At 65.4% G+C, this 25,135-nt stretch overlaps 2 protein-coding genes across 5 annotated transcripts in view; both read right to left on the bottom strand.

Moving 5' to 3' along the window:
- Positions 1-12,480, bottom strand: part of DENND4B (DENN domain containing 4B) — a 68,128-nt gene extending 55,648 nt beyond the window's left edge. The window contains exons 1-23 of one of the 3 annotated variants that reach the window (XM_064638609.1): positions 11,992-12,480; positions 10,999-11,251; positions 10,838-10,907; positions 9,916-10,085; positions 9,298-9,539; positions 8,981-9,047; positions 8,803-8,861; positions 8,577-8,721; positions 7,934-8,109; positions 7,728-7,828; positions 7,118-7,330; positions 6,596-6,741; positions 6,261-6,400; positions 6,065-6,188; positions 5,227-5,433; positions 4,238-4,366; positions 4,009-4,153; positions 3,062-3,594; positions 2,837-2,953; positions 2,148-2,323; positions 1,621-1,747; positions 975-1,208; positions 436-541 (exon numbers count right to left, since the gene is read on the bottom strand). In XM_064638609.1, coding sequence (XP_064494679.1) covers positions 436-541; positions 975-1,208; positions 1,621-1,747; positions 2,148-2,323; positions 2,837-2,953; positions 3,062-3,594; positions 4,009-4,153; positions 4,238-4,366; positions 5,227-5,433; positions 6,065-6,188; positions 6,261-6,400; positions 6,596-6,741; positions 7,118-7,330; positions 7,728-7,828; positions 7,934-8,109; positions 8,577-8,721; positions 8,803-8,861; positions 8,981-9,047; positions 9,298-9,539; positions 9,916-10,085; positions 10,838-10,907; positions 10,999-11,251; positions 11,992-12,284 — 3,973 coding nt within the window. In that variant the 5' untranslated portion in view covers positions 12,285-12,480. Of the gene's footprint in view, positions 1-435; positions 542-974; positions 1,209-1,620; positions 1,748-2,147; positions 2,324-2,836; positions 2,954-3,061; positions 3,595-4,008; positions 4,154-4,237; positions 4,367-5,226; positions 5,434-6,064; positions 6,189-6,260; positions 6,401-6,595; positions 6,742-7,117; positions 7,331-7,727; positions 7,829-7,933; positions 8,110-8,576; positions 8,722-8,802; positions 8,862-8,980; positions 9,048-9,297; positions 9,830-9,915; positions 10,086-10,837; positions 10,908-10,998; positions 11,252-11,991 lie in introns of those variants that run through there. The other 2 variants (XM_064638606.1, XM_064638608.1) reach the window with 2 other exon arrangements.
- A 1,541-nt stretch (positions 12,481-14,021) lies between these two features.
- Positions 14,022-24,563, bottom strand: CRTC2 (CREB regulated transcription coactivator 2). 2 transcript variants are annotated; one of them, XM_064638614.1, is made up of 14 exons: positions 24,367-24,562; positions 21,198-21,299; positions 20,540-20,650; positions 20,040-20,101; positions 19,491-19,559; positions 18,841-18,944; positions 18,706-18,735; positions 18,537-18,616; positions 18,393-18,442; positions 17,904-18,148; positions 17,214-17,650; positions 16,163-16,366; positions 15,664-15,838; positions 14,995-15,358 (listed from the first exon to the last, which is right to left on the bottom strand). In XM_064638614.1, the coding sequence occupies exons 1-14, from the start codon at positions 24,535-24,537 to the stop codon at positions 15,138-15,140; spliced, it is 2,061 nt and encodes a 686-aa protein (XP_064494684.1). In that variant the 5' UTR covers positions 24,538-24,562; the 3' UTR covers positions 14,995-15,137. The 2 variants fall into 2 exon arrangements, with proteins under 2 accessions (XP_064494685.1, XP_064494684.1); XM_064638615.1 differs by lacking the exon at positions 17,214-17,650 and having other exon boundaries at positions 14,022-15,358; positions 24,367-24,563.
- Positions 24,564-25,135: the final 572 nt, after the last annotated feature.

Here is a 25,135-nt window from a genome sequence, read left to right as displayed (position 1 = left end):
TCAGTGTGACCCTGGTGTGACCCCAGTGTCCCCAGAGTGACCCCAGAGTGACCCCAGAGTGTCCCCAGTGTCCCCAACCCACCAGGGATGTTACCCGAGGGACCCAAAAGTGTGCTCAGTGTGACCCCAGAGTGTCCCCAGTGTCCTCACACCCCCCAGAAGGGGTGGCCCTGGGACCCCCAGGGGCACAGTGATGAGGGGACGTTACCTGGGGAGACCCCAAACTGTGTCCCCAGCGTCCTCAGGCCCCCAGTGATGTGCCCCCGTAGGTGTGTCCCCAAGGTGTTCCCGACCCCCCTCTTTGCCCCCCACCAATGCCCTCCTCCCTCCACCCTCTGGGAGACCCCAAACATCCCCCATGCCCCCCATTCCTGAGCCCCCCCTGTCTCCTGGAGCCCCCCAGTGCCTCCCACCCCCCTTCTGTCCCCCCCTCACTGTGGAGCCTCCAGAGCACGTAGAGTGGGGGGCAGCTCTCAGAGTCAGGGGTCAGGACGTCCCACAGGAGCCGCACTCGGACCCGGGGGGGCTCAGGGGACTGGGCCTGGGGGGGAGAGTGGAGCTGGGACCCCCCAAACCCCTCAGAGCCACCCCAAAAGCCACTTACAGCTACACCAAACTCCTCAGAGACCCCCAAAAACCCTCAGAGACCCCCCCAAACTCCTCATAGCCCCCCCCAAATCCCTCAGAGACCCCTTGAATCCCTCAGAGCCACCCCAAAAACCACTCATAGTCCCTCCAAAAACCCCTCTCAAACCCCTCACATCCCCCCCAAAGCCCACAACTCCCCCCAAACCCCTTCACATTCCCCCTCAAAACCCACAACCCCCCCAAGCCCCCTCACATCTCTCTCAAGCCCCCTCACATTCCCCCCCAAACCCTTCATATCCCTCCCAAACCCCTCAGATTGCCCCTTGCATCCCCCCCAAACTCCCTCACCCGCCCCCCAGCCCCCCTGGCAGCCCCCCCTGGCCCACCTGGGGGTGCCGGCGGGCATGGTGGGAGCCCAGCAGCAGCAGGGGCAGGTTGCTGGGCAGTGCCAGGCGCTGGAAGTACCACACCAGGTTCCAGTATATGATGGGGTGACTGTCCACCAGCTCAGGCTGCGCCAGCAGCTCCCCCCCCTCGTTCTCCACCAGGCTCTCCAGCTCCTTCCGCAGCACCAGCGGGCTCAGGTAGGCAAAGGCCACCCTCTCGGATTGACCTGGGGGCTGGGCGAGGCAGGGGGGCAGAGATGGGACCCCCAGGGACCCCAAAAACTGGCATAGGGGACCCCTCGCCCAGCCCTGGGCCTGGGGATGGGGGGGGACAGAGGTGGGACCCCCCAGGAACCCCAGAAATTGTGATGGGGGATCCCCTACACCCCCAAATTTCAGAGTCCCCCTTCCCCCTGAAGTGACCCCCCAGCACCCCTAAATCAGAACCACAAACCTCCACTCCCAGCCCCTGCAGGGATGCCCCCAACATCCTCAAATCCCAGAGTCCCCCTTTCCCCTGCAGGCCCCCCAGCACCCCCCTGGGGATCTCTGCCCCCCATCATCCCCCAGGGGTCTCTCCTTGCCAGTAACCCCCCGGGGGTCTCCCCCCACGTCACCCCTCAGGGGGTCTCCCCCCCCCCCATACCGGGGTCTCGGTGCAGCCGTTGCACAATTGGGGGTCGGGGTCGGGCCCATCCAGGGCGAGGCAGCGCCGGCGGTCACTGAGAACTGGCCCCTGCACGGGCGGGGGCACCGGTGGGGGCCCGGGGGGGCTGCAGGAGAGAGGGGGTGTCATAGGAATAGGGGGGCATCGGGGGAGATGCAGGAGAGAGGAGGAGGGGGGCTCAGGAATGGGGGGCCCTGGGGGATGTTTGGGGTTCCCTGGAGGATGGAAGGAGGGGGGAATGGTGGGGGGCAAAGAGGGGGGTCAGGGACACCCTGGGGACACCGTGGGGACACTGGGAGGCTGTGGGACATTGGGGTGCCCCCAGAGGATGGGGGGACACTGGTGGGCAGGAGGGAGGGAACTGGGGACACTGGGGGGGGCTGTGGGACATTAGGGTGCCCCCAGAGCACAAGAGCACGGCGAGGGGGGACACAGCGGGCTGGGCCCAGCAGGGAGGATGTGGGGGGTCCCGGAGGGGGGTCCTGGGGGTTCTCGGGGATTCCCACCTGGGGGGCCGCCGGAGGTCGCGGATCTCAATGCTCAGGAAGGGCACGAAGGAGCGGGAACAGAACGGGCAGCTTGTGTTGAGGTTGGAGTCGTCCGAGGTCCAGCCGGCCATGAGCTCCTCGTCGAACACCAGCGTGGCACAGCCCGGGCAGCGCGAGCAGCTCGACAGCAGCACCTGCCCGGGGGGGGGGGGTCTGTTACCCTGGGATCCCCAAACCTGGGCTATGACACCCCCAAACCCCTCCCAAACCCAAGCTCTTGACGCCTCCAAATCTGAGCTCCTTGTCAAACACCAGTGTGGCACAGCCCAGGCAGCTCGACAGCAGCACCTGGGGGGGGATTGTTATCCTGGGACCCCCAAACCTGGGCTATGACCCCCCCCAAACCTGAGCTCTGGTCCCCCAAACCCTCAGCTCTGACCCCTCAAATCTAAGCTCTGCCCCTCCAAATCCCTCCCAGACGCCTCAGCTCTGGCCCTCCCATTCCCTCAGCTCTGACCTCCCCAAACCCTCCCAAATCCCTTTCTTCTGACCTCCCCAAACCCCTCAGCTCTGACCCCCAAATCTCTGAGCTCTGACTGCCCAAAGCCCCCTGGTCTGTCCTCCAAACCCCTCCTAAAGCCTTTACTCTGCTCCCCCCCCAGATCTGAGCTCTGACTCCCCGAACTCCCTTGGCCCCCACCCCTCACCTCCAGGGCAGGGGGCTCCATCCCTGCTGTCCCATCTGGGGGGGGCTCGGTGGATTTGGGAGCCCCGGTGCTGCCCCCCGAGGCGTCCGACAGGTCCAGTTCACTGGACACAGAGCTCTGGGGGGGGACGACACACAGTCAGGGGGTCCCGGGGGGGACAGAGGGACAGACGGAGGGACAGACAAAGGGACCGCCAGCCAGTCAGCCCCTCCCCACAGGCGGTACCTCGGACGCCGTGGATTCGGGGCGCTCCCGGGGGCGCAGCCGGGGGGGCTCCGCAGGGCTGCGCCGGGGGGGCGTGTCCCGGTGGTCCCGCGGCTCCGATCCCCGGCGCTCCCGGGGCGGCTCCGCGGGGCGGGGGGCGCCCCGTTTGCCGGGGGACAGCAACTGCTGCAGCTTGGCCGCCAGGCCCCGCCGCGGGGTACCGCCCCCGCCGCCGGGACCCCCGGGGCCCCCCCCGGGTCCCCCCTCGTCCCTCCGGGGGTCGCTCTCGTCCGTGTGGAAGCTGATGTCGGACAGGCTCCCGTCGGCAGAGCCGGGGGGGCCCCGCGGCCGGGGGGGCCCCGAGGGCGGGGTGGGGGCTGCGGGGATCAGGGGGGGCTCCCCGGGCTCCCCCCGGGCCCCCCCCTCATTGCGGGGGAAGCTGAGGCTGCCGCTCTTCACCAGCCGGGGGGCCGGGGGGGGGTCCCGCAGGCTGCGCCCCGCCCAGGTGGTCTGACGCTGCAGGGGGGGGCGTGGAGGGGGAAGGGCTCGGTCACCTGGAGGGGACACAAAGGGGGCATCAGGGGGGTGACAGGGCCCTCCATCACCCCAACAACCCCTCCTACCGGGGGGAGCTCGGTCACTTCGGGGGGGACAAATGGAGGGGACAAAGGGGATGTCAGGGCTCCCTGTCACCCCAACAACACCTCTTACTCAGGGGGGCTCAGACCCTGTCAGGAGGTGACAAGGGGGGTGTCAGTGGGGTGACAGGGCCCCCCAAGCCTCCCCTCGACCCCCCCTACTCGGGGGGGCTCAGCCCCTGCCAGGAGAGGACAAGGGGGTGTCACTGAGGTGACAGTGGCACCCCCACTCCCTGCCTACTCAAGGGGTCTTGGCCCTTGTCAGGAGGTGACAAGGGGGTGTCAATGAGTTGACATGGCCCACACCCCCCCCCTGCATTCCCTCCTTACCCGGGGGGTCCCCGTTGCTGCTCCGCCGCTCCCGCTGCCGCAGGGGCTGCCGGAACTGGGCCGCCCCCAGCACCACGTTCCGGAGCTTGGCCCAGCGCAGCCGCCCTCCCTGTGTCCCCGCCGGCCACTTGCTCTCCAGCACCGCCTGGGGGGGTGGTCAGTGGGGTCAGCCGGGGCTGGGGGGACCCCCGGACACCCCTCCCCCGGGGGTGTCCCCCCGCAGGGTCACCTTGTTGTAGTAGCCGTAGGTGACGGTGTTGGGGACGATGCCGGCACGTTTCATCTCGAGCAGGACGCGCACGGACAGCACGGGCTCCCCGTACTGCCCACACAGCTGCATCAGGATGCGGTAACACACCTGGGGGAGAGGAAAACGGGTCAGCACGGGACCCCCCCCGGGCAGGGAGGGACCCCCAACCCCAGCCACGGGACAGAGGTGGGACCCCCCACACTGGAGGGTGGGAAAGACCCCCCTGGATCGAGTCCAGCCTGTGCCCCATCCCCACCTTGGGCCCAGCCCAGAGCACTCAGTGCCCCGGCCAGTCCTCCCTTGGACACCTCCAAGGGAGGACTTTCCCACCTCCCTGAGCAGCCCCTTCCAAGGCCTCACCACCCTATCCAGCAAGAAATTCTTCCTCATGGCCAACCTGACCCTCCCCTGGCACAGCTTGAGGCCGTTTTCCCTCTTCCTGTCCCTTGTTCCCTGGGAGCAGAGCCCGACCCCTTCCCGGCTCCCCCCTCCTGTCAGGGAGTTGCAGAGAGCCAGAAAGTCCCCCTTGAGCCTCCTTTTCTCCAGGATGAGCCCCCCCAACTCCCTTAGGAGTTCTCCAGACCCTTCTCCTGGTGCTCCAGCCCCTTCCCCAGCTCCTGACCCTCCCCCTGGCACAGCTCCTGGCACAGTCCTCCAGCTCCTGTCCCTGCTTACACAGAGCAGAGATCGGAGCTGCCCCTCAGGAGGAGCTGCAGCCCCCTGAGGTCTCCCCCCAGTCTCCTCCAGCTGAACAAGCCTCAGTTGCTCCCTGTGTGGCCTCTCCAGACCATTCCCCATCCTCGTGTCCCTCCTTTGGACACCCATCCCCACCTTGTCCCCCAGCCCAGAGCATTGAGTGCCACATCCAGTCCTTCCCTGGACACCCCCAGGGTTGGGCACTCCCCCACCTCCCCGGGACAGCCCCTTCCCAACAATCCCAGTGCAGATTTGGCCCTGGCAGGACCCACCTCGTCAGGCAGCACCACCTTGTGCTGCTCCATCTGGCGCAGGACGTCGTAGGCGAGCTGGAGGGCGCCGAGCTTGGCGGGGGCGGCGCGCACGTGGGTGGGCAGGTACAGGAACCAGAGGCCATAGCAGTGGCCCAGCAGGCACCGTGCCCACAGCTCCGGCACTGCCGACGACTTTTGAGCCACCCGCTGCGCCACCTTCATCTCCTGGGCACGGGGACACGGCGTCAGGGCGACTGGGGGTCGGGAACTACAGGGGGGGCACCCAGAAAGGGGGCACGGATTGCGGGGACACCTGTCCAGGTGTGATGGATCACGGGGACACCTGTCCCAGGGGGACACCTGTCCAGGTGTTGTCCCAGGTAGGGACCTGCCCAGGAGTGACAGCCCACAGGGGCACCTGTCCAGGTGTCACAGCTCAAGAGAACAGGGGACAAGAGTCAGAGGGGCACCTGGAGAGGGGGTACGGCTCACAGCGACAGGGACAAGGGTCAGGGGACTCTGGGACATCCAGGGGGGCATCTGGACAGGTGTCAAGAGTTCATGGGGGCACCCGGATAGGGATCACAGCTCATGGGGACAGGGACAGGACTCAGGGGAGGTGGGACATCCAGGGGGGCACCTGGGCAACGATCACAGCTCACAGGGACACCTGTCCATAGTGGGCACTTGTCCAGGTGTCAGAGTTCATGGGGGCACCTGGACAGGTGTCACAGCTCAAGGGGACACCTGTCTAGCTGTCATCGCAGGTGAACACCTGCCCCTGTCCCATCTCACACAGACATACCTGTCCAGGTGTCCCATCTCACACACCCTCCTGCCCACGTGTGCCACCCACCTGTTTGGTCCTGCGAGGGGCGGGGCTGCTCGGGGCGCTGCTCCGGGCCTGGCACAGCTGAGCCACCAGTGGGTCCCGGGGGGGCTCCAGCAGCTCCGGGCACAGGGTGGGGAACCCGTCGTACCTGAGGGGGGCACAGGTGAGGAGCATTTGGGGGCTGGCAGGTGGGCAGGGGTCTGGGGAAGGAGGGTCTCACCTGTACCGCGCCGGGGGCTCGGCCCCATCTGGCCCTGCCGGCTGCTCTGGGGGCGTGATGAACACCGTGTGCTCACCGCCCCGGGGATCATCCAGCTCCATCAGGGGGGTGTCCTCCGGTTTCTCCAGGTCTGCCTGCACCTGGGGGGGCACAGGAGTCACTGGGGACATGGGAGGGGCAGTGGGACACACCTTGTCCTGCACCTGGTGGGGCACAGGGGTCACTGGGGACATGGGGGGGGCAGCGGGACACACGTTGTTGATGCAGTTGCCAAAGAACTCGAGGCAGGGGTGGTGGGACACAGAGGGGACACAGAGGGGACAGAGGGGACACACCTTGTCAACGCAGGTGTCAAAGAACTCGAGACAGGGCTCACGGTCGCTGGCGAAGGAACAGTCCTCAATGAATTGGGTGAAGAGCTGCGTCTTCAGCAGCTGCCCATAGAACCGCTGGTACTGCCGGTCCCGGGAGCGCAGGAACCCTGCAGGCACACAGCACCGGAGGCGTGGATGGGTGGGATGGAGTGGGATGGGATGGGATGGGATGGGATGGGATGGGACGGGACGGGACGGGACGGGATGGGATGGGACAGGATGGGACGGGACGGGATGGGAGATGATGAGACAAGATGAAGTGGACGGGATGGGATGGGATGGGATGGGATGGGATGGGATGGGATGGGATGGGATGGGATGAGAGGGGATGGGGTGGGATGCGATGTGATGGGATGGGATGGGATGAGACAAGATGGAAGTGGATGGGATGGGACAGGATTGGATGGGGATGGGATAGTCACCACATGACCCCCCTCCCAGCCCAGCCCAGCCCAGCCCAGCCCAGCCCATGCCCGCACTGACCCTGCAGGGCAAAGAGGCTGCCGGCGTCGCGCTCGGCGGGCGCAGGTGCAGGGGCGATGGGGCGCAGGAAGGAGCGGTACCCGCGCAGGGCACAGGCCATGAAGCGCAAGAACGCCGCCCTCGCCTCCAGCTCCAGCTGCGCCCGCCGTGCCCCCACACCCTCCGCCGCGCTCAGCACCAGCTCTGGGGGCGCCTCGTCCGGGGCGCTCAGCACTGCGGAGACAAGGGGGACAGGGTCAGCACTGGGGACACCCACAGGGACCAGAACCGGGCTGGGGGACACGGGTTGGCTGGCTCCCGTTGGCCATAGCACTGCTGGGAATCTCAGGGTTCCGGTGGTACCAGTTGGCCATGGCATGGTTGGGAACCTCCTGGTTTGGATGGTCCCAGTTGGACATGGTGCAGTTGGGACCTTCCGGGTAAGGATTTAGGGACAAACATCACCAGGGGGATCTCCTACGGACCACCCAGCCAGGACAACGACACCAATGAATCATTCTTTGAGGAACTAAGATATCTCCAAACCAATTGCCCTCGTCCTTATGGGAGGACCCCAGCCCTAACCCTAACCCCCCAGACCCTCTCAGGACCCCCCAGGCTCCCCACTCACGCTCGTCTAGCTGCTGGGCCAGGCTGTGCAGGGTGGCCAGCAGCACCTTGCAGGGCCGGCGGGGCAGCGCACGGGGCGGCAGCAGCTTCCGCTCCTCACTCCTGGGGGGCACAGGGCAGGGAGGGCAGGGCGGGCACTGCCCCCAGACCCCCCCCCCGGGCACTGCCCACCCGCCCCCCGGCCCGGGATCAGCACGGGACACTCACTGGAAGATGGTATTGGTGTCCAGGTCGACGAAGATGACGTCGCGGGGGGGCTCGTAGAGGTCGAAGTAGCTGGAGTGGATGCCTACAATGAAGGGCACGGGGGCACACAGCACGTCAGCCAGCGCCAGCGGGCACAGCGGGATGTAGGGGCACTGCCAGCGCAGGGGGAAGATCATCTGGGGACAGGACGAGGGTGGTCAGTGCCGCGGGGCCCCCAGCATGCGCACGGGGGGGTCCCAGAGCTGTGGGATGAGGATCCCCAGCACCACGGGGTCTCCAGAGCTGTGGGATCAGGATCCCAGTGCTGTGGAACCAGAATCCCAGTGCTGTGGGACCCCAGTGCTTCGAGACCAGGATCCCCAGAGCTGTAGGACCAGGATCCCCAGTGCCACGGGACCGGGATCCCCAGCAACACTGGGGTCTCCAGTGTTGTGGGTCCCCAGTGCTTCGGGACCAGGATCCCCAGAACTGTGGGACCAGGGTCTCCAGTGCCATGGGATTGGGATCACCAGGGCTGTGGGTCCCCAGCCCCACAGGATTAGGGGTCCCCAGACACACAGAATGGGGGATTCCCAGCACTGCAGCCCCCTAGCCCCCCAGTATGCAGCCCCCAGCCCCAGGGGGTGTCCCCCTGGTCACTCACCGCCACCAGGGCCTCTCCCACGCTGGTCAGCACGTCGGGGCGCAGCGAGTGGATGAGCAGCTTCTGCTCGGTGAGCACGGCCACCAGCAGGGCCACGGCGTTGTCGGGGCCCAGGTTCTGTAGCAGCGTCAGGAAACTGGCCCCACTGAGGGGGGATGTCACCAGGCTGCCCCATGGCCCCCCCATACCCGTGTGTGCCCCTCCAGGATCCCAAAACCGCCCCTACCTGAGTGGCAGCGGGGACGACACGGGCCGGCACAGTAGGAGGCTGTCATAGGGGGACATCTGTGGGGACAGTGGGACACGGTGGGCTGGAGTGGGGGCACAGGGACGGGGGGGGTTGGGGAGCACTAGGATGTGTTGGGGGGCACTGGGGCCACACAGCCCCCCCCGAGGTGGCTCACCTGGACCAGGATCCGCGGGCGCTGTGGGGATGGGAAGGGCACATTGTGCATGAAGTGGGAGATGTGCCTGTGGGCAGAGACCCCGACAGGTCACCCCAGCCCCAAACTCACCCCAAAACCCAACCAAAACTCATCCCCAAACCCACCCCGAATTCACCCCAAATTCATCCCCAAATCCCCCCACAACTTCCCCAACCCCACTTTAACCTCACACTCCTTCCAGCACAAAGCCACCTCGAATCCACCCCTAACCCTGCCCTAAACCCACCCCCAACTCTGCCCCAAACGCCCCCGAGCCCCCCTCAGCCCCTGCTCACGTCTCCAGGGGCAGCACGTGGGGGCCGGAGATGGAGTAGCGGTAGATGAACATGAGGAACTTGCGGAAGACGTCGAAGAAGGGCCAGTGGGACAGGACGCAGATGCTCTTGCGGGTGTGCAGGGACCGGCCCGGCACCGGCCGCTTGTCCACCACGCTGAGCAGCCCCAGGCGCAGCGCCTGCCCCTCTGACAGCCGCTCCCGCGGGAACGCCTCATGGAACTGGATGGCAGCACCGTACACCTGCGGGAGGGGGGCACGGGGAGAGGGCGTCGGCGGGGAGCGGGGCATGAGGACACCTGGCATGCAGAGATGGGGACACGCAGCCCAGGGCACTGGGGTCACTGGGCCATGGGGACCTGTGGCACTGGGACACTGGACCATGGGGACCTGTGGCACTGGAGACCCCATCCCATAGCACTGGGGCCACGCAGAGCTGGGGACCTCCATCCCATGGCACTGGGGACCCTGGGCACTGGGGACCTGTGGCACTGGGGACCCCCATCCCATGGCACTGGGAACTCACAGCCCTGGGGACCCCCATCTCAAGAGCTCTGGGTACTCCCAGCCCTCATCTCTGCCCACCTCCCGAATCTCCCACCCCCTGAGCCCCTCGTGCCTTGTCCCCCGAGGCGCCGGTGAGGACAAAGGTGGAGAAGACAGGCAGGGGGTACTTGGTGCCCGCGGGCCAGCTCTCGATGGTGGCCCCCATGGGCAGGCAGAACACAGGCACCGACTCGGGCAGCGGGAACTGCTCGCTGTCCTGCTCAGGGTACCGGCCCAACAGCCCTGGGGGACATGGACAGCAGGATGAGACCCCTGGGTCACCTCCCCCTCCGCTCAGGGTACTGGCCCAGGAGCCCTGAGGGACACAGGGACACAAGGATGAGACCGCTGGGTCAACCCCCTGCTCAGGGTACCAGCCCAGGAGCCCTGGGGGACACAGGGACACAGGGACACATAGACACCAGGATGAGCCCCCCAGGTCATCTCCCACACCCCAACGAGGAAGGGGTGCCCAGAGACCCCCAAACCCACCCCCCTAAAACCTCCCCACAGTAAGAGACCAAATTGCCTCCCTGTCCCAGTAAGGGACCTCATTGAGACCCCAGTAAAGGACCACATTGCCCCCCAGTAAGGGACCCACTCCCCTCCCAGGAAGGGACTCCGCTGCCCCCCCAACAAGGCACTTCATTTCCCCCCAGTAAGGGACCCCATTGTCACTCCCCCCAGTTAGAGACTCCAGTAAGGTACCCCCTTACCCTCCCGTCCCCAATAAGGGACCCCACTACCCCCCTCCTCCCCAGTAAGAGACCCCTGACAGGAGGAGTTGGGGGGTCTTCAGCACCTGAACTACCTTCTTTTACTTCCCAAAACCCCTGAGAAGGTCCAGGGCCTCCACCCCCCCGAAATCCATCACATGCCAGCTGGGGAGGGGGGAGTTAATTACCATAAAATATACTTTTAAGAAAAATAATAATAATAAATGATTCCAAGGTCCCTTTGGGGGGGGTCCAGGCCCCCCAGCCTGAGCTCCCCACCTGCCTCGTAGACCAGTGTGTTGCCCTTGGCCACGGCGATCTTGTAGCACAGGAACAGGGCGGGGCCCCACTGCAAGGAGGGACCAGGATTGGGACGGGGATTGGGATCAGGGGGGTCAGTGTATGATCAGGGGGATTGCCAGGCACCCCCCCAGACCCACCATGCTGGTGTTAAGGTTCCTGTCGACGCGGCAGAAGGTGTGGGGGGTGGTCTCCCCTTTGCTGGGCATGACGAGGCAGATGTCGGTGACGCCCAGGCTGTGGTGCCCGGGGGGCTCAGCCGCACGCCGGAACGTCAGGAACGTGCGCTGGTGGCCCGGGGAGCCCGAGGCCAGGTTGGCAGAGCGGCTGTAGGGGGTCGTGTCCAGGATCTGGTAGCCCGGCTTGGGCCGGTCCTTGCCCTCGTAGTGCACCCTGTGGGGGACAGGGGTGAGGGGGACCCTGGGGGGCTGCTGTGACCCCTCCTCAGGATCCCGGAATCCCACAGTCACACAGCCCCACAATCACCAAGGCTGGAAAAGACCTTCACGATCATCAACTCCCCCCTGTGCCCCATCCCCACCTTGGCCCCCAGCCCAGAGCACTCAGTGCCACGGACAGTCCTCCCTTGGACGCCTCCAGGGCTGGGCACTCCCCCACCTCCCTGGGCAGCCCCTTCCAAGGCCTCACCACCCTTTCCAGCAAGAAATTCCTCCTCATGGCCAACCTGACCCTCCTCTGGCACAGCTTGAGGCCATTTCCCCTCCTCCTGTCCCTTGTTCCCTGGGAGAAGATCCTTGGGATCCCCCCTCCTGTCAGGGAGTTGCAGAGAGCCAGAAGGTCCCTCCTGAGCCTCCTTTTCTCCAGGATGAGCTCCCCCAGCTCCCTCAGGAGTTCTCCAGACCCTTCTCCTGGTGCTCCAGCCCCTCAAAGCAAATTCAGGGGCCCAGACCTGGACACAGCACTCGAGGTGTGACCCAGGACAGAGGGACAATCTCTGTCCTGCTCCTGTGGCTGATCCAACCCACGTGTCACTGACCTCCTTGCCCACTTGGGCATACCTGGGTCTCGTCTGGCCGCTCTCACTAGCACCTCCAGCCTCTTTCCCAGCTTTCCAACCTCTCTCCCACCCTGTCGTGCCCCCCGTGCAGCACTTGGAGTGTCCCCAAACTCACCCCAGCTCGATGAGGGGGGGCTTGTCCCTGCCGCGCTTGTAGCACAGGAACATCTGGGGGTTGTTGAGCAGCCCCGCGTTGAGGTCCACGGGGTGGCCTGACGTGGTGGTCTCGATGCAGGTGAAGCCCTGGGGCACCTCCTCGCCCTGGGAGCGGATGATCACGGCCACGTCTGTGATGGGCTCCGCAGGCCGCGCCGGCCGCGCCGGCTCCTCCTCCAGCGCCCGCGACGCCTCGGCCAGCCCGGCCACTACGAAGTAATCCACCAGCTGGGGGGGCTTCTCGTCCGCCATGTCACACCATCTGGGGGGGGGGGGGAAACACCCTGGGAATGCCACTGGAGCCACTGGACCCCCCTTTCCCAGCTCCTCCCCCCGCGGTGCCCCGTGGAGCCGCCAGCACGGGAAGGGAGGAGGTTTCCGGTCACGCCGTGGGGCACCGGGACCCCCCCCGGGACCAGCAGGGCCCCCCCTGGCACTGGAAGGCTCCCCTGGGTGGTGTTCAGAGGTGGGACCCCCACCCCCTGCCGTGGCACCCCCGGGTTGCGAGCTCACCCTTCGTTTGGGGTCCCCCTCCTGCATCTGTCCCCTGTGCCCTCCCCCAGGTCCCCAGAGCCTCCTCATCCCCCCAAACCCTCCCCCCCCACCCGTTCCCAGCACCCCCAGCTTGCCAGGACGGGGGGTCCTTGGAGCCTCCGGGGGGGAGGAGGGGGAGGAAGGCAGGAAAGGGGAAGGAAACAGGCGCTGGGGCCGTGAACGCCCACGTCACCCCCCAGGCCCCCCCCCAACACTCGGGGGGCCAAAACAACCCCGACCCCTCCATGGAGAGCCTCCCAAAACACCTGGGGGGCAAAACAGCCCCGACCCCTCCATGGAGAGCCCCCCAATAGCCCAAACACCCGGAGGGGGCAAAACAACCCCGACCCCAACATCGAGACCCCGGGCAGGGACGGGGGGGGGGCACCGTGACCCCAGGGGAGCCCCCCCGGGAGGGGAAGGCACAGCCCCATTAACCGGGGGGGTCACAACCCCTGGGAACGGGGACATCCCCTCGGCTGAGTGGGGGTCGCAGCCCCCTTGGCCGGGGGGTCGCAACGCCCTGGGGACAGTGACACCCCCTTAACCAGGGGGAGGAGGGGGGCGATGTCACAACCCCCTGAGGACGGTGACACCCCTTGGCTGGGGGCGGGTCACACCCCCCTGGTGACGGTGACACCCCCTTGGCTGAGGGGGTCACATCCCGTGCACGGCCTGGCAGGGTTCCCCATCCCCATGTCCCCCCCACTGACCCCCCAGAAGGGTCCTCCGTGCCCGTGTCCCCCCCTGTGTCCACCCCCAATGTCGCCCCCACCTCTGCACCCCCGCCCCGGGCCGCATAGGCCCTGCCCCGGGCCCTGCAGCGCCCGCCGCCCCCTGCTGCCCCCCGGCCCGGCTCCCCTGTATGCCCTCCGTTCTCTGCGATCCCCCTGAGCCTCCCGGACCCCTCAAGACTCCCGGTTCCCGCCCGGTACCTGCGGCCGGGCCGGGCCGGGCCGGGCCGTCCCTGGTTCCGCTGGGCCGCGACCGCCACAGAGCGCGGCTCCGCAGCGACCCCTGGCGGCCCGGAGGACCCGCCGCACACGCCGGGGGACATCGACCCCCCCCCCCCCCCCGACACCCCCAGGTACCCGGGACTCCCCCCCAGATCCCACAGAAACTGCCAGGACCCCTTCAAGCACCCCCAAGAATTCACAGGCCCCTCTAAGCCTCCCCAGGAATTGTGGGGACCCCATTGTCGCCCCCAAATAAGAGACCCCATTTCACCTCCTCCCCAATAAGGGACCCCCTTATCACTCTCCCAGTAAGACCCTACCGCCCCCCCAATAACGGACCCCATTTCTCCCTCCCTTCCTCAATAAAAGATCCCCTTCCCCCCCAGTAAGAAATCCCAATCCCAAAGGCCTGGCAGGGCCAAAGCAGGAGGGTCTGGAGCAGCTGAACCCCCCCCCCCCTTTCGCACCCCCCCCAAATCAGCCACGCATGCGTGGGGGCTGTTAATTAACATAGAATATATATTTTAAAAAATAATAATTATAAATCACTCTGGCTCCCTCGGGGGGGGGCCCAGGGCCCCCCACCCGTGGACGGGCCCTCCCCCCGTGCTACCCCGGGGAGGGGCAATTTTGGGGGGGTGGGGGGACAAAGTTACAAGTGCTTTCTACACATCCCCAGCAGTTGGGTAATTTGGGGGGGGACTGGGGGTACATATTGGGGGGGGAGCGGAATTTTGCCTTAAAGATGATGATTAGCCAGAAAAATGATAAAATAAAGGCAGAAACTGCCCCCCCCTGCCCCCCACCGGGGGTCTCTACCTATGGGGTTTATGTACAGCCACCCCCGGGGGGGCCGGGCCCCCCCCCGCCGAGGTCTGGGGATTCGGGGTCACCTGGATTGCTCCCGCTCCCCAACATTCCCAGGGTTTTCCCCGGAGAACAGTGACCAGTGGGGGCAGGGGGTGGGAACTGGAGGGGGGAGCGCAGGGCTGGGACTCCCCTGGGGTTGATTTTGGGGGGCCAGGGGTGCCTGGATTGTTTCCTGTTGTCTCCCCCTCCCCAGTTTTCCCAGTTCCAAGGTGGCCCTGGGGCTTTCCCACAGGAACAGGGATCTACAGGTCCTGGAGGTGGGAACTGGGGTGGGCAGTTGCAGTGCTGGACCCCCCCCGGGCTTGATCTGGGGGGGCCATAGGGCTGGAGAGCGCCTGGATTGCACCCCTCCCCCCCTTTCCCGGGTGTTCCTGAAGAGCAGCACCCGCCGGGACCAGGGCCAGGAATTGAGGGGTGGTCGTGGTGCTGCAGCCCCCCCGCGCTCTCTGGGGGTGGTCAGACCCCTCCATGGCCTCGCTTTGGGGGCACCTGGATCATCCCCTTTTCCCTGTTTTCCTGGGTTTTTCCCGGGGGATGGGAATTGAGGGGGGATCTCATTGCTGGAGCCCCCCCCGTGCTCACTGCAGACCCCTCGATGGCCACGTTTTGGGGGCACCCGGCGCCCCCCACGCTCCCTTTTCCAGTCTCAGTGGGAGCGCAGCGGGCGGCGGGGCCTGGGGGTGGCCCCGGGGGCGGTGCCGGGGGTCGCAGGGGGATCCCTGCGGCGGGGGGGGGCCTGCCGGGCTCACTGCAGGCGGTCGGAGCGGAAGGAGTCCTCGACGGCGGGGTCGGTGAGCAGCGCGCAGGGGTCGCTCAGCATGCTCAGCCCGTCCAGGGTGAGGGGCTCGATGCGCAGTTCCTCCTCCAGCCCCCCCAGGCCCCCCAGCGCCCCCCCCTCCACCTCGAAGCCCGGAACCCCCGCCAGCGCCGTCGCGATCTCCTTCGACAGCCCCGGGGGAGAGTCGCCTGCGGGGTGGGGTGGGGGGACGACAGGGGTGTCAGTGCGGCCCCAGAAGAGATGAGGGGGCCCACAGAGAGTCCGTGATACCCCCAGAGAGCCCAGGGCACACACCCCCTCCCAGGACACCTCCAGAGACTCCAGGGCACACACACGCCCCGTGACACCCCATGGACCCCCAGTGACACCTCACGGACCCCCAATCCACCCATCCACCTCTGATACCCCACTGCCCCCCCATCCCACCCCTCCATGACAACACTCAGAGCCCCCATCCCATCCACCCCCCCATGATGCTCCCCAGCCCCCTCACCTGTGAAGATGATGTTGGGGATGGGCCCGTGGCGGCTGCAATTGCTCAGGTTCGGGCGGTTCAGGGCAGGGGGGTCGTAGCCCCCCTCGCTCAGGGGGTAACTCAGGGCCCCCAGGTCGTCGGGGAACCCTCCGCTGTTCCCGGGTGGGCTCTCCCCCATCCCGAACTGCTCCAGCTGCGGAGAGAGGAGGGTTAAGGGTGGCCTCCCTGGAGTGTCCCCTGTCCCCATGTCCCCCCCAGTGACCCTCCAGAGTGTTCCCTGTCCCCATGTCCCCCCCAGTGACCCCCCTGGAGGGGTCCCCCATCCCCATGTTCCCCTCAATGACTCTGAGGGTCCCCATCGCCATGTCCCCCCCTGTGACCCCCCAAGGGTCCCCATTCCCATATTCCCCTCGGTGACCCCATGGAGTGTCCCGATGGTCTCTCCATGCCCCCCCCGTGGGTCAGAGCTGTATTAGGGGTTCCCCCCTTTACCCCACTCCATGCCCCCCACACTCACGCTGCCCAGGCTGAAGTCTCCGGGGGGCTGCACCGGGGGCTGCCCCAGGGAGGGGCCGGGAGGGGGGTAAGGGGGGCCGTAGGGGCGCGAGGGGGGTGCGGGTGGCCGCGGGGGGGGCTGGGACCCCAGCAGCACCCCGGGCTGGCTGTAGGGGTACGGTGGGAGCCGCTGCTCCGGTAGCTTCGTGGTGTCCAGGGGCACCCCCTGCAGAGAGAGGAGGGGGGGTCAGCGGGACACCCCCACTTTGGGGGGCTCCACTGGCCCCCCCCGGGGCTGCTGGCACTGAGACTCCCGAGCTCACCCCTGGCTGCAGGGGGGGCCCAGGGGGGTCCCCACGGCAGGGGGGTGGCTGGGAGGGACATGGAGTGTCCCCCCAATGTGGGCAGGGCTGGGGGGGTCTGAGGGGGGGGAATGGGGGCGAGAGGGGCCCTGGGGGTGAGTGAGATGAGGATGGAAACAAGGTGAGAGGAGTGAGGGGGAGGAGGAAGAGAAGGAAGACAAGAAGAGGGGGACGAGGAAGAGGACAAGAAGGATGAGAGGAAGATAAGGAGGAGGAAGAAGAGCAGGACAAGGACGATGGGAGGAAGATGAGGAGGAGGACCAGGGAAAAGGAGGACACAGAAAAGGGTAATAAGGAGGAGGAGGAAGAGGATGAGGAGGAAGAAGACAAGGAGGATGAGGAGAAAGATAAGGGAGGAGGAGGACAGGGAAGAGGATGGAAAACAGGAGGATGAGGTGGGGGATGAGGAAGAGTACGATGAGGGCAATGAAGAAGGGGACAAGGAAGAGGAGGACAAGGGGACTGAGGAAGAAGAGGAGGAGGAGGAGGAGGAAGACAAGGAGGACTAAGAAGAGAAAAACAAGGAAGGAGGAGGACAGGGATGAGGAAGATGAGGTGGGGGACAAAGAAGAGGAGAATGAGGGGAATGAGGAAGAGGGGAAGGAGGAGAGGGATGAGAAGGAGACCGAGGAGGAGGAGGAGAAGGAAGAGGGGGGTGAGGAGGAGGATGAAGAGGATGAGGAGAAGGCGCGGCGATGGAGCCATGCATACCTGGGTGATGGAGGACAATGTGGGTGACATTGTTGGTGAGAACTGTTTGGGGTGCTGCCGTCTGGAGTCACCAGCCACGGGCAGGGACAGGGGGCTGAGCGGGACCCGGCGCCGGGGAGACGTGGTCCCAAAGGAGCCCCCCAGCCCCGAGGGCAGGCTGGGGTTGCTGGGTGAGGATTGGAGGGGCTGGCTCCGGGGGGACGTGGGCAGGGACGGGTTGGACAGCGAGGAGGACAGGGACGAGGGCAGGGACTGGTTGGACAGCGAGGAGGGGATGGAGGAGCTGCTGTGGGAGGACTGGAGAGAGGGGTTGCTGAGGGAGGCCTGGAGGGAGGGGCCGCGCAGGGAGGCCTGCAGGGAGGCCTGCAGGTTGGGGTTGCTCAGGGAGGACTGCAGGGACGGGTTACTCAGGGAGCTCTGCAGAGGTGAGGGGAGTCCTGTGGGCACAAAAACAGAGAGCACGTTACCCCCCAGCATGGCCCCGTGCCTGGGGAGGGGCCTGAGGGGCTCCCCAGGGGGAGGGAAGGGCCAGGGGGGCTCCCCAGGTGGAGGGAGGGGGATGGAGCCACCAAAACCATGGAGATGGACACAGCGATGGACACACTCACCTGGGGAGTCGTAGCCCAGCGCCCCCTGTGCCCCCCCACTCACCTGGGGGGTCTCTGAGCTCCCATGTGCCCCCCCACTCACCTGGGGGGTCGTAGCCCAGCCCCCCTGTGCCGGTGCCGCTGATGCCCAGGTGGGTCATGGTGGTGGCCAGGTTGGAGGTGCTGCTGCCCCCACTCAGGGGGGGGAACGGGGCCTCCTCGGGGTCCAGGGGGGTGGGCAGGGGGGATGGGAAGTGCAGCGTGGTCAGGTCAGGCAGGGACCCCCCCGTGTTGAGGGCCGAGGGCATGAGGGGCACGTTGGCAGGTTGGTCCGGGGACGGGAACACACTGGGGGGGCACGAGATGGAGAGAGAGAGACAGGGGGGAACAGTGATGACACCCTGGCACCCCCTCCCCAGCATCCCCCTCCACAGTGTCCCTCTCCCCACTCCAGCCCCTCCCCAGTGTCCCCCTCACCATTCCAGCCTCTCCCCAGTGCCCCCCTCCCAACTCCAGCCCCTCCCCAGTGCCCCCCTCCCCGCTCCAGCCCCTCCCCAGTGCCCCCTCCCCGTTCCAGCTCCCCAGCACTCACTGGATGCCCGGGACCTCACAGGATCGGGGCCGTGCTGAGGAGGACGAGAGCTGTGGGATCAGAGTGCAGGGATCAGCCCAGGCAGGGCCTTGGGGACACAGGGGGGCACCCGGGGGGGACATCCCCATGGCCCCCCCCCCCCACCTTCTTGGTGTCCCAGGGCTTCAGCGAGTGCTTGTTGTCATCAAAGTTCTCTTCGATGGGAGGCACTTGGAAAAGAAACACTGGGAAGGGGGAGGGGGGTCAGTGGTGGTGGTGGGGGACATCACAGCACCCCTGGCCCAGGGGGGACACAGCTGTGACCTGGGCTCACCTTTGCTGTCCGAGTCCCCGTCCAGGAAACCTGTGGGAGAGCAGGTGGGTCAGGGGGGCAGAGAGGTGGGGAGGGGAGGCTGTGTGACCCCCCCCCGAGACCCCCAGGGGGTTGGGGGGGGCGGAGGGGTCTCACCCGTGCGTCGGCCAGGTGGGGGGGCAGCCTGGGAGGGGCCCAGGTAGGAGTCCTGGGGAGGGGGGTTCATCACACTCGTGTGCAGGGCCGAGTCAGAATTTGTCCTAAAAACGGGGATCACAGCATGGATCTGGGACCCCCACCCCATTTACACCCCCCACCCCCATTTACAGCCCCCCACCCCCATTTACAGCCCCCCATCCTATTTACAGCCCCCCCACCAGTCCTGTCTCCCCCTCCCCACTGGAGTCCAGCCCCATCTCCCTCCTGGAGCCCTCACCCCCAGGCACAGGGGACGATAGGACCTCCCTGGGACCACCTTGTGCCCCCCCCCCGGGGCTGGGGGCATCCGTCGTGTTCCCAATTAGTTGTCCCAAAGCGAGGAAGGGCAGGGAAGGGCTGGGAAGAGGCTGCAGTGACAAGGGACAAGGGGGACATTGTTCGGCCGCGGCACAGGAAACCTCCCCAAACCCCCCCCCCCCACAACCAATGGGACAGGGACCCCTCCCCTCATGGGGGGCCCTGTAGGGGTCCCGGGGCCGAACCTAGGGGTCCCCAGGGCCACCTTCTCCCCCCCGGGGGTCCCAAGCCTGTGCCCACCCCGGGGGTCCTGTCTGGGAAACAGGGAGAGGAAAAAAACAGGATCAAACCTGTTCAGAGCTGAGGGCAGACGGAATAAATGTCCTTTTTCCATCGGGAAGTTGCTCCAGGGCATGGTCCTTTTTTTGGAAGGGAGAAACAGGGATTAGAGGGGCCAAGGTGGCAGGACACCCCTTGGGGATCCACGACCCCATTCCCTGCCCTGGGAATGCCCCAGTGAGGGCTGGGAGCTGCGGGAAGATAGAATGGGACTGGGCTGTCCCCCGTGGTGTCCCTTCTGGGTGGGACAGGGACACACCACTCCTGGGACTCCAGGGACAGATCTCGAGCTTGTATTTGTCCCCCATCCCTGTCCCCACCTGCTTCCTCTTGGCAGGATCCTTATTCCCATCTGAAACTCCTCCTCGAGCCCCCCAGTTTGTGGGACAATCCCAGGATCCAAGAGGCAGGAGCCCTCACCCCACTCGCAGCACTGCAGCACTTCCCTCTGCCCCCTTCCCACATCCCAGCCCTGTGGATCCTCCTGGGAATGCTGGGGCCTCTCCTGCTTCCAAAGCCTCAGGATGGGCCCCCGGGCTGCAGGGAATGGCAGGAATTACCTCCTCCAGCTGGGCTCAGGCGGAGGTGACAAGTAGGTGGGTCCGTAGGGGGAGCTGTCGATGTGGGGGCGCGTTAAGGGCCACACTGAGAGCAGGGGGGCTCCCAAATCCCGCGGGACAGGGAAGGGGACCGGGATAAAGGAGCAGGAGCAGGAGCAGGGAATGGGACTGGGATGAAGAGCAGCAAATGGCCAGGATAAAGGAGCAGGAGCAGGGAATGGGACTGGGATGAAGGATAAGGAGCAGGGAATGCCTGGGCTGAAAGAGCGGGAATAGGGAATGACCAGGATGAAGGAGCAGGTGCAGGGAATGCCCAGGAGCAGGGAATGGCCAGGCTGAAGGATCAGGAGCAAGGAATGGCCAGGTCGAAGGAGGGGGAGCAGCGAATGACCAGACTGAAGGATTGGGAATAGGGAATGCCCAGGAGCAGGGAATGGCCGGGCTGAAGGATCAGGAGCAGGGGATGCCCGGGAGCAGGGAATGCCCACACTGAAGGATATCTGGCGGACGTAGCGGCGCAGGGGGGACACCATCCGGCGGGGGTCCCGCTGCACCCGCTCCACCAGCCCGTGGTGCCGCGTGCTCCGCGTGGAGTCCAGAGGGGATGGGCCCTGTGGGGACAGGGCCAGTGAGACCCCCGGGAATGGGGACAGTGAGACCCCAGGGAACAGGGGCAGGGAGAGCCCCAGGAACAGGGAGACACCTGGGAAAGGGCACAGGGAGACACCTGGGAACAGGGACAGGGAGACACCTGGGAACAGGACAGGAAGACACCCAGGAATGGGGCTCGGAGAGGAGGGGACAGGTGAGAGACCTGGGAACGGGACAGGGAGTGGGGGGAACAAGTGAGACACCTGGGAACAGGGACAGGGAGATACTCGGGAACAGGGACAAGGAGACACCCGGGAATGGGGCTCGGGAGAGGGGGGGACAGGTGAGACAACGGGAAATGGAGGTCAGGAGAAGGGATAGATGACCCCACTGGGAAAGGGGCTCAGGAAAGGCCAATGATCCCTCTGGGAAGGGGGCTCAGGACCAGCCTCGCCTCAGCACCAGAGATGGGAGCGAGCTCAGGGAGCATCCCCTCATCCCCTCCTCCCCTCTGCAGCTCCAGCCCCCCTTCCTGGGGCTGCAGCCCCCCCAGAGCCCCCGGCTCACCTGAAAGTCGGGCAGGCCGGAGCCGATCTGGTTGACGTTGGGCAGGGAGCCGCTGTAGAACGGGCCCCGCCCATGGGCCAGGCGCAGCTTCTGGGCCTGTAGCTGGGGGGGCACGGGGACAGGGGGACAGGGGGGACATGGGGGGGATGAGGGGACATGGGGGACACAGAGGGACATGGAGGACACGTGGAGGGGTGGGAGGACATAGGGGGATGGGGAAGCACGGGGGGACGGGGGGGACATGGGGGGGATGGGGGAATGGAGGGGACAGGGGGACATGAGGGGACATGGGGGGAGACGTGAGGGGACATGGGGGACGGGGGAGACATGGAAGGGACATAGGGGACACACGGGGACATGTGGGAAGGATGTGGAGGACATAGGGGGGATGTGGGGTCGTGGGAAGGACATGGGAGGGATGGGAGGGACATGAGGGACACAGAGGGACATAGGGGACACATGGGGACACATGGGAGGGATGAGGGGACATGAGAAGGATGTGGGGGACATGGAGGGCACATGGGGGCACACAGGGAACACAAGGGAGGGACACAGGGAACACAAGGGAGGGACACACAGGGGCATGTCAGAGGGGGCTGCGCAGGGGGCCGGGGGGGTCAGAGCCCCCCAAATCCCCCCTCACATCCTCCCCGGACACCCCAGGCCCCCCCTTCCCCCATGGCATCACCCCTCGAGGTGACAGTGACCCCAGAGGGGAGAGGGGTTGGATCCGATCCCTTCCTGCTCCAGAGACCCCCTTCCTGCATCCATGGGAGCTCCAGAGTGGGAAGGAGGAGGGTCAGGAGCCCACAAGGGATGGAGAAGGGTCTGCTCATTCCACATCCCACATTACTGGAGTGGGGGGTGAGCCCCCCGGGGTGGGATCTGGGCTCTGCGGATCCCGAGGGATTTTCCAGCGGGATTTTCCAGCAGGCACCTCGTCCATGCCAAGGCCAGCCTGGAGATCCCAGCCCGGAGCTCAAGGCCAGGGAAGGAGTCACAGCACAGCCAGAGATAAACGGGATCCCAGGAAAACCCCGGGCAGGGGCCTCATCTCAAGACAGGGAATGGGGAAGGAGAGATTCCCTGATCCCAAAGCACAAGGAAAGGGGGGTTTCCTGTTCCCAATCCACAGGGAAGGAGAGTTTCCCCCATCTCAATCCATACAAATTGCCTTCCCTTTGGAGCTGGGCTGATCCAAGCCCTGGATGAATCCCAGGGAAAGAGAAGCTGAAGCCCAAAAAAACCAGCTGGGAATCAGGAAACGCCAAATTCCTGAGCTTAAAACCACAGGGATCCAGATCCAGGCGGGAAAAAACAAGGAAAACCACCCAAAAAAGCAGAAGCTTTAGGCAGCAGCTGGAGGGATTAGTGTCTGGGGCTTAAGGGATCGGGATCCTGCTCCGAGCCAGGATCCCACAGGGAGCCTGGAATCTGGGAATAGCTCAGGAATAGCTGGGAACAACTCCAGGAATCCCAGAGCAAAGCCTGGGGGGCTGTGGAGCCACTCCTGGGGCTGCAGGGAACAGATCCCGGAGGAATCAGCCTGGGCAGGGATCATTCAGGCAGGGATCATTCCTCCGGGAAGGAATTGTCCGAGGAAGAGATTAAGGGCTGAATTCTCGGAGGAGTCATTCCAGGAGGGATCAGGACAGTCCCGCTGCACATTAACCAGTTGTTTGCTCTGCAAACACGGCCAAAGCCATTCCCAAAATCCTTGCGGATGGAAGCACGGGGGAGGCTCCAGCCTATTCCTACACTCTCCTGGAATGGTCCAGCCTATTCCCAAACTCTCCTGGGATGCACAAGAGACTCCATCCCATTCCCAAACTCTCCTGGGATGACACAAAACTCCAGCTCATTCTCAAATTCTCTTGGGATGCTCCAGCCCATTCCCAAACTCTCCAGAGATGCACAGAGGAGGCCCTCATTCCCAAAATCCCTGCAAATGGAAGCACAGCGGAGGCTCCAGCCCATTCCCAAACTCTCCTGGGATGTCTCCATCACCCCAGCAGTGACATCCCGGATCTCAGATCCCCTCAGAGCCAGGGCTCTCCCACCCCAAAATTCCCAGTTTTTAAAGCTCTGCTGGCTTTTCCCTGGGTTTTCTCTTCCCTGCCCCCTGGAAGAGCCTGTCCGTGTCTCCCTGGATCCCGCACTCCACCCTCTCACTCATCCATCTGAAGGCTCTGCCGGGAATGACCAAAACGCACCAAATCCCGGGATAACAGACACACAATTCCCAAACGGCTCCTCCTGAGGCTTCCCCTGCCTGGGAAACCACGTCCTGGAGCATTCCTAGCCTTCCCAATCTCCCACGGTCCCTCCCAACAGCCCACAGAGACAACATTCCACCTTCCTGGAGCTGCTGGGTGGGAGTTATCCCAGATCCTGTCCCAAATCCCACCCCAGCTCCCATCCCAGCTCTGATCCCAGATCCCATCCCATATCCCAACACTGCAATTCACAGATTCCAACCAGGCTCAATCTCAGCATCTCCTAGGATGCAGCATCCACAGGATTCCACAGGATCCCACAAGATCCAGGGAGGATCCCCGAGGGTCTCCAGGGACAGGGACAGACCCTGGAGCCCTCTGGAGGGGACAGCAGGTCCCGGATCTGTGGGATCAGGGATCCTTTTCCCACCCCAATTCCAGGACCTGGGATCCCCCCTGGACCCCTCTAACTCTCCCAAAAATCTTCTCATCTCCCCTGGACTCCTCTAACCCTCCCAAGAACCTTCCCATCCCCCTCCCAGACCCCTCTAACCCCCCCCCCCCAAACTCTTCACAGCTCCCCTGGTCGCCTTCAACTTTCCCCTCCCCAAACCCTCACAGCTCCCTCGGGCCCCTTTAGCCCCCTCCCTAAACCCTTCAGAGCCACCCTGGTCCCCTCTAACCTCTCAACCTTCCCATCCCCCCCCGACCCCTCAACCTCCCCCAAATTCTCCCCCCTCACTGCCCACAGCCCCCCCGGCCCCTCACGACCCCTCAATCCCGGACCCCCCCGACCCCCCCGCGACCCTTCTGGCTCCACCAACCCCTCACCGCGAGCCCCCCCCGGCTCATCACGACCCTCCCCGTTCCCTCACGACCCCTCAATACCCTCCATCATCCCCTCAGGGCCCTCCCGCCCCGCGGCGCATCCGGTAGGGCGGCCCGTCGCTCACCCGCGTGGAGCAGATCTCCATCATAACCTCCTCGAAGGCCGCGGTCTCCTCCGCCTGCCTCTGCTTCTGCAGCGCGATCTTCTCGCTGAACTTGCGCGGGTTCGAGGCCCCCGCGCCAGCCGAGGGCCCCGCGCCGGGCCCGGGCCCGGCCCCCGCGCCCGCCGCCGCCATCTTCGCCGCTCCGCTGCTCCGCCGCAGACGCAGCGCGGGGTGCGCCGGGACTTGAAGTTCGGCGGGCAGAACCCGCAACGGGAAAGAAGAGAGCCAAGACTACAACTCCCAGAAACAAGGAAAGAGCGCCGCGAGGGGCGACGGGGAATGGAGGCGCCGGGGTGCAGTGTGTAGGGTGGAGAGGGAAGAGGGGACTGCGAGTCCCAGAGTGCACCGCGAAGGTAAAGGAAGTGGGGCGGGGAAAGAAGAGGGGTCAGGAGAACGGGCGGGGCCTGGAGGGGCTCTGGAAAGGGGGGGAGAAAAGAGAACTGGGGGGGAAAAGAGAACTGGGGGGAAAAAGGGAATTAGAAAGGCACAGAGATGGGGACCAAGGGAACGGGGAAAAGGGGAAGGGTGTGGGAATAAGGGAATAGGGAGAAAAAGGGAATAGGAAGAAACGGCAATGGCACTAGTTCGCTCGCAAGAGTGCTGTGCTGAAATTGGCTCTCCGATTACCAGAATTGAATATGGATGAAGATTCCTCCCAGACCAAAGGTGCCCGCGCAGAAAGCTCTTGCTGTGCACGTACTGTGAGAGTGGCGCACCAACTGCAATCAGA

Source organism: Pseudopipra pipra, chromosome 29, assembly GCF_036250125.1.
Source record: "Pseudopipra pipra isolate bDixPip1 chromosome 29, bDixPip1.hap1, whole genome shotgun sequence".
NCBI classification, from domain to species: domain Eukaryota; kingdom Metazoa; phylum Chordata; class Aves; order Passeriformes; family Pipridae; genus Pseudopipra; species Pseudopipra pipra.
Note: the sequence above shows the minus strand (reverse complement) of the source record. Positions and strands in the feature narration are given on the sequence as shown.

Bases quoted from the DNA above. Each gene is read 5' to 3' on its own strand.
- CRTC2 (XM_064638614.1), bottom strand. From the start codon at position 24,537: ATGGCGGCGGCGGGCGCGGGGGCCGGGCCCGGGCCCGGCGCGGGGCCC. The intron at 20,102-20,539 runs ATATCCTTCAGT...ACGCGCCCCCAC, and splicing joins TGCGCCGCTACGTCCGCCAG to ATCGACAGCTCCCCCTACGG. The intron at 15,359-15,663 runs GTGAGGGGGCTG...CCCACCCCGCAG, and splicing joins CCCCAACATCATCTTCACAG to GCGACTCTCCCCCGGGGCTG.